The following is a 13609-nucleotide window of genomic DNA, read 5'->3' as shown; positions in this document are numbered from 1 at the left end:
ATCTAACACAAAATAAGTAGAATAAACAATTTATAAGAAACTAAATAGACCAAAAATGTATAAAAGCAAACTATGTGTTTAATCAAAAACTGTACCAATATTTCATCAAAACTTGTACAGGAATTTCCAGAGAGAACGGTATATAAGTCAAAGAATAACAACTGGGAGCTAACTCTTCCTTTTATAAAAACTGGCAATCATATTATTTCGCTCTTGACGATCTTCTTGAAACGTTTATTTTGCCGGTTTGTCTTCTTTTAGCAGAAGTTGAGAAAATATTAACGGGGCTAAGATGAGGGCTTTTCGTCCGTTGAGAGAAATATCTCACGGACAAGAAGTCATCTTCTCGCGCTCAGATATTTTTCTGTCTCGTCTCTGACGATTCATCTGACAGAATTATTACACATATCCATCAGTTGGTTCATTTGTAAACAGCGAGGAGTTCATTTTTCATAATTTTGGAGAGTGAATTGATAAAGTTTGAAATTCAGAATAGGAAAAAATTGTAGCGAAGTTGATTAAAAGTTATTAGAAATATTAATTTAAGGATATAAAAGACACTTTAGAAGAATATTTATTTAAATAAATGACAAAGATTTATGACTCTTATAGTTTTTTTGTATCTGAGTTTATGCTTCGTATATCTGAGGTATATTTAAAAAGAAAAAAATAACATCCGAGATATAGAATCATATTTTTTATTATACTAGGATTTTATATCTATATCAAATTTTAGGCAAAATTCATCAATAGAATGGAATTTTCCTCTTCTATTTACTCATATGTAAATGCGTTAACTGAGTATCAAAAAATTATATAGGTATATTTTAGCATATGATATAGGTAAATATAGATAAATTTAGTATATGATATGGGTAATAAAAAACTTTAGTATATGATATGGGTAATAAAAAAATTTAGTATATGATATGGGTAATAAAAAAATTTAGTATATGAGTATGTTTTAGAATATGATATGGGTAAATATAGATATGGATATAAGTATTTAGTATATGGATAAATTTTACTGTATGATATGGGTAAATATAGATAAATTTAGTATATGGGTAAATTTTAGTATATGATATGGGTAAGTTTTAGTGTATGATATGGGTAAATATATATAAATTTAGTAAATAGGTAAATTTTAGCATTTGATATGGATAAATATTAGATAAATTTAATATATGGGCAAATTTTAGTACATTTTAGTAAAAAATTATAGATTACTGTCTAATTATGAATCATATTTATCATTTAATAGATTTTATATATATGTTTATACTCGGAAAATACATCCAGAACGCAATGATGATAAATGAATTTTGAATATGATTTTGATATCAAAACTACAACTTCTGAAACCAGTAATTAGATGGGAAGCAATATAAAACTATTTCTCGACTCTCTTCACCCTACTACGAAGTTAAACATTAAACAATTCGGAATGCAAAAGAATGTTAAGGGGTGCCTCTCGCTAGATTTGGGCCGAAATATAGAGAGAATAAATCCTTTTGAACTATCTTTTTCAAAGCTCCTATAATTTGAATCGAAGTTCGACGTTTGAACAAAGCAGTCTTCAGTAACTTTTTTTGATGTGTAATAGCTTTAACTTTTGCCAAATATATTTATTATATTATAAATAGTTTAAATTTTGCACTCAAAGGTAAAAAAGAAGGAAATACAAGAATGGTTTTAATGAAGGTTTTGTGTCAGTGAATTATGTACTTATTTCTATTAATTAAATTATTTATTTCTATTTTAAACTTTAACTGGGAAGGTGAAATTTTAGGACTTAACTGGGGAGGTGCGGTCTACGAGACCGCATTTCATTTAGACTCAAATTTTCTAATGAATGTATTAGTATGAAAAACTACCAATATATGTTGCAGATATTTTTCTTGATATATAGATATGTTTTAGAAATTTTTCAAAATGTATTGTCATTGAAAAAAGTAAATGCGTTGGAACAAACATTTTCCGTCTCAAATTACATGTTACAATAAATAATATTCTTGAAAAAGCATATTGCTTTTTACTTTTTAAATCATACTTATTTTTACAATATATGAAGGTATATAGAAGACAATATAATGTAAAATTCAACAATTATATGAAAAATAAAAAAAATGACAATGGGTAAAATTAGCCCTTTTTTTAACGGCTTGTGTGACTTTCATAGCACGGTTTTCTAGGGCATTTTAAACATACAGGTTAAGAACTAGTATAAAAATCAACCTATAAATTCTGTATATATATCTCTTGGTATATTAATATATTTTATAAATTTTTCAAAAATCATTATGACTAGAAAAATTGATTAAGTTTGAACATACATGTCAAAATCAGTTCAATGCGAACTTTCATCGAAAAACTCTTCTGAACAATTATCCTTATCACTAAAATCACTTTCTGCTTCATTTAAAAGTGTGTAGTGGTAACATTATAAGCCAGATAACAACTTCCGGAAATGAGAGTACTCTTTTGTCTAGTGGTTATGTTACTCGGCTATGAACACTAACGTTGCGGGTTCGAACCTCAACCTGCACAAGTGTCTGGAGCACTGCTTCATAATAGTATCAGTAAACTGGATGATATTTCGGGCCCCAAGTTTTAGCGCTATCTGCTAAGCCTTGTTTATCACTGGGACACTTACAGGGAGATGCGGTCTTAGAGACCACCCTCGAAGAAATAACTGAATTATTTTAAAAAGCATCTGCCGAAATCGATTGAAAAAGTGCACGTGTATTGAAGGTCACAAAACAGGAAGCTACAGGGTCAATCCATTCAATTGAGCTAAAAATAGAATAGGGGTGATAGAAAATTCATCGGTAGCGGTCTCACAGACCGCACGTCCCCAGTTAAGGGTTAAAAAATGAGTCTGTCGAGATACGTTTTGAAGATTATTCGCCCTTATTTTTTTAACTATGAACTTGCTTTCTATCTTATACTTCTTTTAACCTCAGAATTTCTCTTCAGTTTGTTTTCATTTTTATTCTTTTTAATATTATTTTTCTTATTGATTTTTCTGAGATAATTTGATAATTATAAATATGATTTGAGTGTTTTAATATATATTATAATTTTGATGATTTATTTTTAATATTTCGTATATTCTGGAAAAAAGCATTTCTGTGTCGAATTGTACACACTGAAAATATTTTGTATATAATATTTATAATTTTTTAAATAATTAAATTCATCAGACATGAGTATTTCCAACCCCGATCAACGCCTATATGAACTGTTCCTTAATAAAATTGAAACTTTCCCTACCTATTTAACCATTCATTCCCTACCTATTTAATCATATATGAACCCTCCTCTTCGAAAAAAGAACTCATTAAAAAAAAATCATGCCTGTCTTTTGTTCTATAATTCCGAATCACAAGAGATTAAAAATATATAATTTAATTCATGCCTCTACACCAAAACCTTAAATATTTACAACAATTTTGAATGAAATCACCATCTTTAAATCTCTCTCTCTCTCTCATATATATATATATATATATATATATATATATATATATATATATATATATATCAATTTACACATATATAAAGGTATCATTTCACATGAGAAACGAACTAGATGAAGAATACTTTTATAAGAATTGTAATTCTGTATCAAATTTTGTTTCAGATAAGTCCAGGGGATTGTCTCCAGTATATTTATTCGTAAATGTGTGAAGTGGTAACTTTAAATGACAACAAATTAGATGAATGAAATTTAGCATGTGATTTGTGAACCAAACTTTTCAAATTCTGGTCAAATTTTGAGCTAAATCCATATAAGGACAGAATGTCTATCTGTTTGCTTGTCATTGTTCATGTGAACATAGTAACACTTTTATCCTAGAAAAAGGAAAATTTTGTATTAGATATTACCAGCCTCTGAATTTGGAATTTATTGGTCAACAGGAAAGATCTAAAATGCAAACTGAATTTTCTTCACATCAAATCCAAACATAAAACAATCCTGTTGCTTTAAATTTTTGTTTATTCTCCCATTTTCATTTAAAATTACTATAGGAATAAAAATTATTTTGAAGAGGTTAAATGAAGGTGATTAAATGAAAATAAATGGTTTCATGTTCGGTAATCTAAATGTTTCTTATGAAAAAATAATTAATTTTAAGGAGAAAAGCATTGTTTACAGGAGACTACTGTACGTGTGCTATTCTTCACTTTTCATCGATTAGTAAGCGAAAACTGCACATTTTCTGCATTAAAGAAAAATATTTAAGAAATATATTTAAGAAATATATTTAAATAATATAAATAATATATTAAGAAATATATTTAATTAATTTAATAATGTACTACAAGAAAAGTATTAAATTAATATAATCTTCTTAATAATTAATCTAATTAATAATAATTAAGTATTCTATTGAATTAATTTAGAAGCCTCTTAAGTTTTTAAATTCATAACTCTTTTTTTTTAATGGAAATAATATTTCTGACCTGATTTTTGTCTGAAAATATTATATATTTTTTAAATAAACAAGAAGCTTACTTTATATTTGCTTATTGCATAATATTCTTTGGGAAACACTTTAGAAAATCGTCAGTCCGTTGAGTTTTTAATGACTGCATAGCAACAAAAAAGAAAGACCCATTTATATTCGTATTAAGAATAATCATTTTAGTCGGAATAAATGGTATAATTTATGTGTCATTGTAATCTTCCTACTTTGCTTATATCAGAGGAACAGTTCAACAGAATGGATGCATGTTATTAGATCTCCCCATCATCCATTTTAGAAAAACTTTAAAATGGCGATAAAAACAAATAACTGGTTAGTAGCAGTGGCTTGCTCTATGATAATTGGTTTAAATTTTAGCTTTTTAAGAATAGCAGGATTACTTTATATAGCTACAATGGAACGGTTTAATGTTTCTAAAAATCAAGCATCACTTCCTTATTTTTGGTGTAATTTAATGAAAAGCTTTGTAGGTACGTATTTACTTGAGTTATATTATGATAAACATTAAGTGCTCTGTGATCGTTAATATTTAAGAATTTTTGTGCATCTTCTAGTTGTTGATCGAAACATTTAGAAAGTTTACTTGTTGTTTTTAATAATTGCTTATGTTTACATATTCAATAAAAATATAATTTTAATTTTTTGTTTCAGAGATTTTTATTGTTTTATTAATTCTTATCTGATTTATCTAATATCGTTTGCTATTTATATTAGAAGGAATCCTTTTTGCTAGTATTATCGTTTTATTAATTCTTTTCTGATTTATCTAATATCGTTTGCTATTTGTATTAGAATGAATCATTTTTGCTAGTATTATCGTTTTATTAATTATTTTCTGATTTATATAATATCGTTTGCTATTTGTATTAGAATGAATCATTTTTGCTAGTATTAAAGTGGAACAAATTTAAATAGTAATGAATTTTTTTTTTCTATTTATTATATGTTTTGTTATTTTTATTTAATTACAGATATCTTCTTATTTTATACAGGATTGTTAATAAATATATGCATCCGTAGTTTAATAAGACAACAAACCTCAAACAGCAAAGGAGGTAATATGTTATAAATTTAAAACTGACATTCGGAATTTTCAAAGCCTATCTACAATCACTAATTTGGGATTATTAAATAAAAAAAATTTTCATGTGACTAATTACTCCTTTTGCACTTAACATCCAAATAATAAAAAGTTTCTACGCTGAAAAATACTCTAATAGTGTAGAAATGTTGCACAGCTTCATGCTATTAAATAAAAAACTGTCGTTTACATTGTTATTTGGCATATGTAGTTTCTTTTTCAATATCAGTGCGACTCACACAAAAAATTTCCTTATATCATTTATGCAATGATTCATTTATGTGCATTACATTGCTTGTATTTTAGAAATTACTTGCATATAAAATAAAATTAAAATATTTTAGATCATTTTATAGCAGTGTCCAATTTTATTTTGTCACAAAAGTTAATTTTTGAGCAGTTAGCGATAGGCATATTTTGCGAATAAGAAAAATGTCATGACACAAAGTATTATATTATCAATGTATTATTGAAAAATTTACAAATCAGTAAACTTATTTCGATACAGGCGTTTTAAACAAGGTCCCATTCATCAGCGATTATAATTGATCGATTTAATAAGATTTGAAAATCCTTATTTTAGACAATTTCAATAACTACTTGGAAAAATATAATTTAATCAACGTTCTTCATTTCTCCTAGGCAACTTTTAATAGGTTAAAAATAATGAGATTTAATACTTTATAACTCAATCAATTTTGATCGCAGGAAAATGAAAGTAATTTGACGTTAATAAAATATTTATTAATGCTAAAAATATTTTATTAAATATAAACATATTAAAATAAAAGGTGTAATTGTATAACAATTCAGGTTTTTGAATTTTTTTCTACAACACATTAATTGATTGAAATGTAATAAAATATAATCGCTTACATTATTTAAATAACTTTTTAAACTATAGACATATTTCTAAAGGTTTAGAAATGAACTCTAGTATCATTATTAGAGCACAGTAGGAAGTATATCAGTATTAGATTAGAATGCCTTTTATATCATTCGTATATACATACTTATTTCAGAGATCTAATTGCTTTTTCCTTTCTAAGGCACTTATGAATTGATTTATATAATTACCGTTTTCTAAGAGATTTTGTGCATTTATTCTACCAGTTTGAAGTGAGCAATGTTATCTTTCATAGCTGTATCAAAAGACAAGTTTACTTTAAAACAACAACAACATGTATCCTTTAAATTTAGTTCGCAGTTTCTCCGAACACTATGTTCAAATTAGTCTGACTATTGCATATAGACTAAGAAATCTACCAGGATTACTGGCATTAAAAATTTCAAATAGATTTTCATGTGTTAATGGTTTTCTTAATAAAACAGTTTTCAGCTTCAAATTTTGACTGACATGATTCGTAGTGTTTTAGAAGCTTTATATCTGTTCTTTTCCTTATACTAAGCAACTTCTTAATTTTCTCTGTTATCCCATCTAAAATTTTAATGGATAATCTTTAAACTTTAACAAGTTGTTCACTTGTTTTCTAGATTGAGATATGCTCCTAAATATTTAAAGAAAAATTAACAGAATCATATAGCGTAGACATTTTGGACATATTATTGATATGGGCATGTTTCGTAATTTGCATAATACTTCAGACGAATTTTGTTTACAGGTTCAATGAAAGAAATTCTGTGTATTACACCAAAAAAGCAATACTTCTGTTTAAAAGAACATAATGTGGCTTTTTTATGTATTCCATTATATTATAGGAAAAATATATGTTTAAAAGCATTAGTTGGAAAAAAAAATTGTACAAGTGTTTATTTCTAAAATTAAATCTTACCTGGTATTAATCATAAAACTGTAAACACTTCATTAAAAACATGCTTAGAAAAGGAACCTATTTAATACTCAAAGAAAAACCCGAACTTTCATATCCAAGGAAAGTTCAAAATGTTTGTAGAACTAATCAAAATTATTTGAATTTCATTATAACAAGGAAAAGTATTATTATATAACGCTTGGGAAAATGTTTGTACGAGTTTATAATAACGTGAAAGGAAATTGTAAGACGACTTAATTTATATCATAGAAAAAGAATTTTTTTTGAATTCTGATATGAAGTAATTATTTTTTTTTAATATTTTGGAAGTCTTAAAATTTGCTTACTTTTTAGTTAATTAAAGTTATAATACAAGTTTTTTTTAAACTTACCAATTTTTTCATTTTCTCGCACCAAAATATGTGTGTGACTGTTTTTGAGCTCTAATTTCCCTTGTAGAAAGCCATCAGATACATAGACAGACACATGACAATTGTCAATATTTTTTAGTAAAAGTCCTTTTTCCTCTGTTAGCAAAAATTCTTTTCTTCTGTAAGTTTATATCGGTGATTTGATGAAATCTGATTTATTCAACCTGGAAAAAAATAAAGGATCTTAACTTATATTGACGTATCACTTAAAATGATGATAAAGTAATTACTGCGGCGTTTCATAAAAGAAAAGGCTGAATCTCATAACATTTATCAAATAAAATCAAAGCTTTAGACATCACAATAAAAAATTTGGTATTTTCAAGTGTACACTGCATCACATTCTTAATAAGGAGAAAAACAAAAAAGGAAAACGTACTTTTAATATTCCGGCACATCTTCACAACCCTAAAATTTTAAAGATATCCACTAACAGAAAAATGCAAGAAATCAAGGTCGTCGGAATGACTGTTTCCGATTAAAATGCAAAAATCCAATATAATTTTGTAGTTTTTGTTGTTTTGACAGTATGTTATTTATTATAAATCAGTCGAAAATCCGGCTGAAGTTTTCAATTTTTTAATGAATCCCTTGAGTTTTATATTCTTCTGACTTTGCCCAACAGACCTAAATAATCTTTGGATGTTTTCTTTTTGATTAAACAATACAAATCTTGCTTTTAAATATATAGCACTGTATGCCAGATCATTCATTAGATCGCTTTTTTCACACTATAAATTGAACAATTCGATCCTAAACACGCAATACTTTCAGATTCATAATCATAATTGAAATTCTATGTAAAAGAATTTATTCTTCATTACGCAACATAAAAGGAGCAGGTTTTCTCACATCCTGACATTTTTTACCAAAGCTCGCGTATCATGTCGTTTTTCAAGATTTTGTTGTCTTCAGTCTGTAATTTCTTTTAACATTTGCTTGTAATCTCACCTGCTTCTCTTCGGCAGTTTCTCGCTGTCTTTGATTTGTCTTCAACATCTGTCTGCTTTCTTTTACTTTGTTCTCCCCCTTCGGTTATTTGTAGATGTTTCATTCTTTTCGTAATTAAAGAGTTATCAAAGGAGCAGCACGCTTCTTTTGTGATTTAATTTAAAATCCATTTTCTATTATTTATGCAGTCGTATTTATAAATGACAAGAAATCAGTAATAGAATAACAACTGTTTAAATGTATTAAAAATGCTTAGAACGTAAAATCTTTACAATGATATACATTGCAATACAAACGTTTGCACAGTAAAACATAAAAATTCAAAATAATAGTAATAATGATGATAAATGAATTCCAAACCTGATGTATTAAAACATAAGAACATTATATATTACCTCATATAATAATAATCATTCTGAAAATAAAATTTCATTCCACGTGATATGAATGATAACGAAGAATATAATTCCACAGATATCTGTACAAGAAAAAAAAATCTCTCAAATTATAGAGTATCATTAAAAATTAGGGAAAAAATCTGTCGAATTAAAAAACTTCTCTAAAAATTAGGGAAAAATCTGTCAAATTACAAAGCATCATTAAAAATTTGGGGAAAAAATCTGTCGAACTAAAAACACATCATTAAAAATTAAGGAAAATTTTTCTCTAATTAAAAAACATCATTAAAAGTTAAGGAAAATTTTTCTCTAATTAAAAAACATCATTAAAAATTAAGGAAAATTTTTCTCTAATTAAAAAACATCATTAAAAATTAGAGACGTCACACACAGTTTTCAAATAATGTCTGTTAGAAAGCACTTAGCATAGATATAAAAAATACAATTTCTGATGTGGGAAACGTATGAAAAAATTAAAAAAAAGATTATATTATTTCGCATTAAATTAATTAATTTAATGCAAATTTTAAAATAATTTTTACAATGTTAGCTCTGATCTCTGGTAATTCAACATTACGACAGAATTGGTCCCGATATGTCAACCGATCCGGATATACCTATAGATAATGAAAACTACCATACGAACTACCATATCAAATGCAAACAAATAATCTCTATATAAATACATATGTATATATGAAAATATTTATTAAGTTCATTTGTTAAGTTGACCAATAAAATGTTTTAGCTCGTGATAATTTATGTTTATTCACGAGACTTTTTTTAATTAGGTCCACTAGTTGGATACTTCGCCAAAACATATGGATCGAGGGAAATCACAACAGCAGGAGCAGCAGTTTCGGCGCTAGGCATAGGAATGTGTTTCTTCGTCGAACACATCACGATTTTGATTATTTTGTGGGGAGGCATGTTTGGTAAGTAGATGCTAGCTACTAATAAAGAAGCTCTGAAAATGATTGCCAATATTGTTTTATCATGCGGCAATAAACGGTCCTTTTCAATAAAATTTCAATGTGTAATAATAATAATAAATAACTGCGTATTTGATTGCAATCGATCTCGGTGTTAAAAAATGACACCGACATTTCAAGTTGAATGAACGTTCACAAAAGATATAACAAACCTGAGCTCTCTTCTATTATAATTGATGATCTTCACTTAACGAAATATGTATATTTATATGAATAATGCCCATGAAATTTCGAAATATCTAAGCTTCAGCAGCACTTCATTTCGCACAAACTACCTGCAGATGCCTCCTATTGCAGAAAAATGTAAGGCCTAGTCTCTAGACTGATGAGGTAAATATGAATCGTGTACCAGAAATAATAAAGATTTAATGAATTTTTAATTCTTCAGCAATCATTAGATGGATCATTAGAGGAAAATAGAAACTAAATTTATAATTCAACAGTTGACAATTCCACTGATATATCTTGAGTATAAGCATTACAGAAAATCAATTTGCTTAAGAAGTATGATACTAAAAAGATGGTGGATGAATGTGACTTTGTTGGAGCCTAATACCGCTTTACTTATTTATGGAATTCGCTCGCAAATGACAATGAATTACAAAACACCTAAAAAAATCAGCCTCCGAACTTATAATGTATATATTTTACTGAATATAGACTTTTATCGTGTAATCAATAGCACGACCCACTAGAATCTAATTTATGGTTATGGTTTCTTTTCGATGCAACAACACCGGTTCTGGACATTTAATGATTGAGGGATCTGTGTTTCCAATGTATGGGGCAAACTCGCCTGTTAACTTGGAATTATATTTCTGGTGGTAAGGAATTCATAATGGTATGAAATTTCTTTAGCATGGAAATCATTGAGATTTCTGAATGAATATCCGAGATATGCCATGATACACTGAGACAAAGTGATTAGGAAATGGAATAAATTAGTCTTTATAATAGTATAGGAATTGCACATTAAAGTAACGATAACACTGATGTCAGTTTAGAATCTCCAGATCTGTATGTGATAGAACTTAGGTTGTCAATGAAAGTGCTAATGAGATTCCAAGACTTGGGGACACACTAGAATACTGGAAGCTTTAGGAATTATGATATGTATTGTTCAGAGCATTTTTCCAGATGCTTTAAGAATTCCGGCTATGTCTTATTTTGTGGGACTACATGTGAACTTGGTGAGTATTAGATTGACGTGAAAGCTTTCCTAGTACTTGCATCGATATTTAATTTTCTGGAATTATACTTAATACTATAATTAGAAAATGCTGCAATTTATTAATATCAAACTCTCTTGTTTTTTTTAAAGATGGATGTTGAATCTAAATATTTTAATATAAAATTGATTGAGAAGTTCAAACTTCGAGGACATTATCGTATACCAAAGAGACGTTTTGGAGGAAAAGTTTATTTGAATTTATATTTGAATAGTAACTATTCCAAGTGGTCATTCCAGAACTAAATGCTTTTGTATAGAAATGCAATCAAGCCCATTATCAAGTTAGTACTTTTAATTTAGGGATTGACAACTCTACTCGAAAAAGGTACAACTACTGAAAATTAAGATTTTCACATTATATCATTTGTACAGTGGTAGCACATCGGGAAACATCCACACTGACTTTAAAGTAGAGAAGTCGAAACAGTTCATGCCATAACTAGTTAGGAATCTCTTAATATTACTTTATCTAATCTACCAAAATCTACCTATTGATTTTAAACTTTCAATAGCTGGCTGACAACAATGGTAAAGACGCTTCCCCAACAATATGATCACGTTCTCTCAACAGCCTGTATTATTAAGGCGCAATACCGTATGGACTTTCCTTTCAGAAACTTTTTTTGAACTTTGAAATTTCAAAAAAAAATTTGTATTATTCACAATAATCGTATTTTTTTATAAAGCTGGTAACTTTCCTTCCTTTTTTCACCTTAATTCACCTCATTTCCAACCATACTGTTTTAGGTGTGTCCATCTTTTGTGATTGTAACTGAAATTCAGAATAAACAGAAGAACATGACAGTGATAATCCCATCCACAAACTAATTTTCTTTGTAGGAAATATTCAGCTGTTTATAAAACCTAGAAAAAGCATTCTAAATGAAAGTTAATAAATATTTTTATTTATTCCAGGTATTGGTGTTTCAATGAGCTCTTCAATGATTGGAGATATTTTGAATGATCATTTTGATGAAAGTCATATTGCAACAGCCTCTGGAATTTCTTATGGAGGAGCTGGCATTGGAAGTTTCATATTTGTTTACTTGTGTGACTTCCTTCTAAATCAGTATCACTTGTCCGGTACATTTTTAATTCTTTCAGGTCTTATCTTAAATGGTTTGCCATTAGGTATGATCTTGATGTATTCCAAAGTTTCAGATGGTGTCGTCAATACAAAACAATACTCAGGAACTCTGAATGACTATGATCTTAATATTGATGCCACTAAACCATGTTTAATTTCATTAACAAAAAACAACAAATCAGCTCATTCAACACCTGGAAGATCAAATGGAAGTAACTGTGGAATCGAATTAGAGGGAGTACCAACGGATGAGTCCTTGAGAAAAATGGTATTAAAGCAACCCTCTCATAATGTACCATTGGATATCAAAAATGTCGAAAAACATTTAAGTAACTATCATTCTGAAATAAAAGAAGAGAATAATACAATATTAACTGAAAAATCTACAAATACTGTTATTAACAGTGCAGAATTTTCAAAAAACAAGTTCATGACTAATATTATATTGCGTTTTCGAATATTTTGGAATCCAACCTTTTTGGTTATATGTATGACTCAAAGTAGTTTAGTTTTTATGGGGAACACATTCATCACGATAATCGTAGATGCTGCAAGAGATAAAAAGGTGCAATCGAGCCTGGCAATTTATTTACTATCTTGCTTCCACATAACTGATACAATTGGACGTCTTGGACTAGGTTGGGTGACAGATTGCAATTTTTTGAGTACTGTTAACTTCAGTGCTTTGTCATTTGCTTGCTTGGGAATATGCTTCGGAGCAATAACACTTATGGACAATTTTAGTGGATTGATTGTTATAACTAGCATATTAGGCATAATCAGTGGAGCAGTACTGATCGTATTTACTGGCATTGTTTGCGAATTTATTGAAAAGGATCAATTGACAATGGCTATGTCGGCGAGATTTTTTATGAGTGTCCCGATGTTCCTCTCTGCTGGTCCTATGATAAGTAAGTATAAAATATAATAACAAGTATATTTTAGCAAAACGTTATGATGTAGGGTTCCAGATAGTTAACTGTATGTTCTAAAGCTAAAAGGTTGATCTCGCTCATACGGGAGTTGAATGAAAAAGTGTTATAATAATTATGCTTATCGTACTTTGTGGACCTGATTTTCTGACAAACAAAATGTGAAATTTTCTGCTATACCTACCAATTCAGAATTCAAATATTTTTAACCCGATTTGATAAATTCCTTTCCTCATTTACT

At 28.1% G+C, this 13609-nt stretch overlaps 1 protein-coding gene across 1 annotated transcript; it reads left to right on the top strand.

The window, feature by feature from the left end:
* Positions 1 to 4782: 4782 nt before the first annotated feature.
* Positions 4783 to 12794, top strand: LOC129962244 (monocarboxylate transporter 4-like; the record flags this gene model as incomplete). The annotated part of the gene is made up of 3 exons (XM_056075985.1): positions 4783 to 4963; positions 9918 to 10061; positions 12265 to 12794. Coding segments are annotated over exons 1-3 (855 nt in total), but the record flags the coding sequence as incomplete, so codon positions are not given.
* Positions 12795 to 13609: the final 815 nt, after the last annotated feature.

Source organism: Argiope bruennichi, chromosome 2 (genome assembly GCF_947563725.1).
Source record: "Argiope bruennichi chromosome 2, qqArgBrue1.1, whole genome shotgun sequence".
NCBI classification, from domain to species: Eukaryota; Metazoa; Arthropoda; class Arachnida; order Araneae; family Araneidae; genus Argiope; species Argiope bruennichi.
The sequence above is the reverse complement of the archived record's forward strand: the minus strand, read 5'-3'. Positions and strand labels throughout refer to the sequence as shown.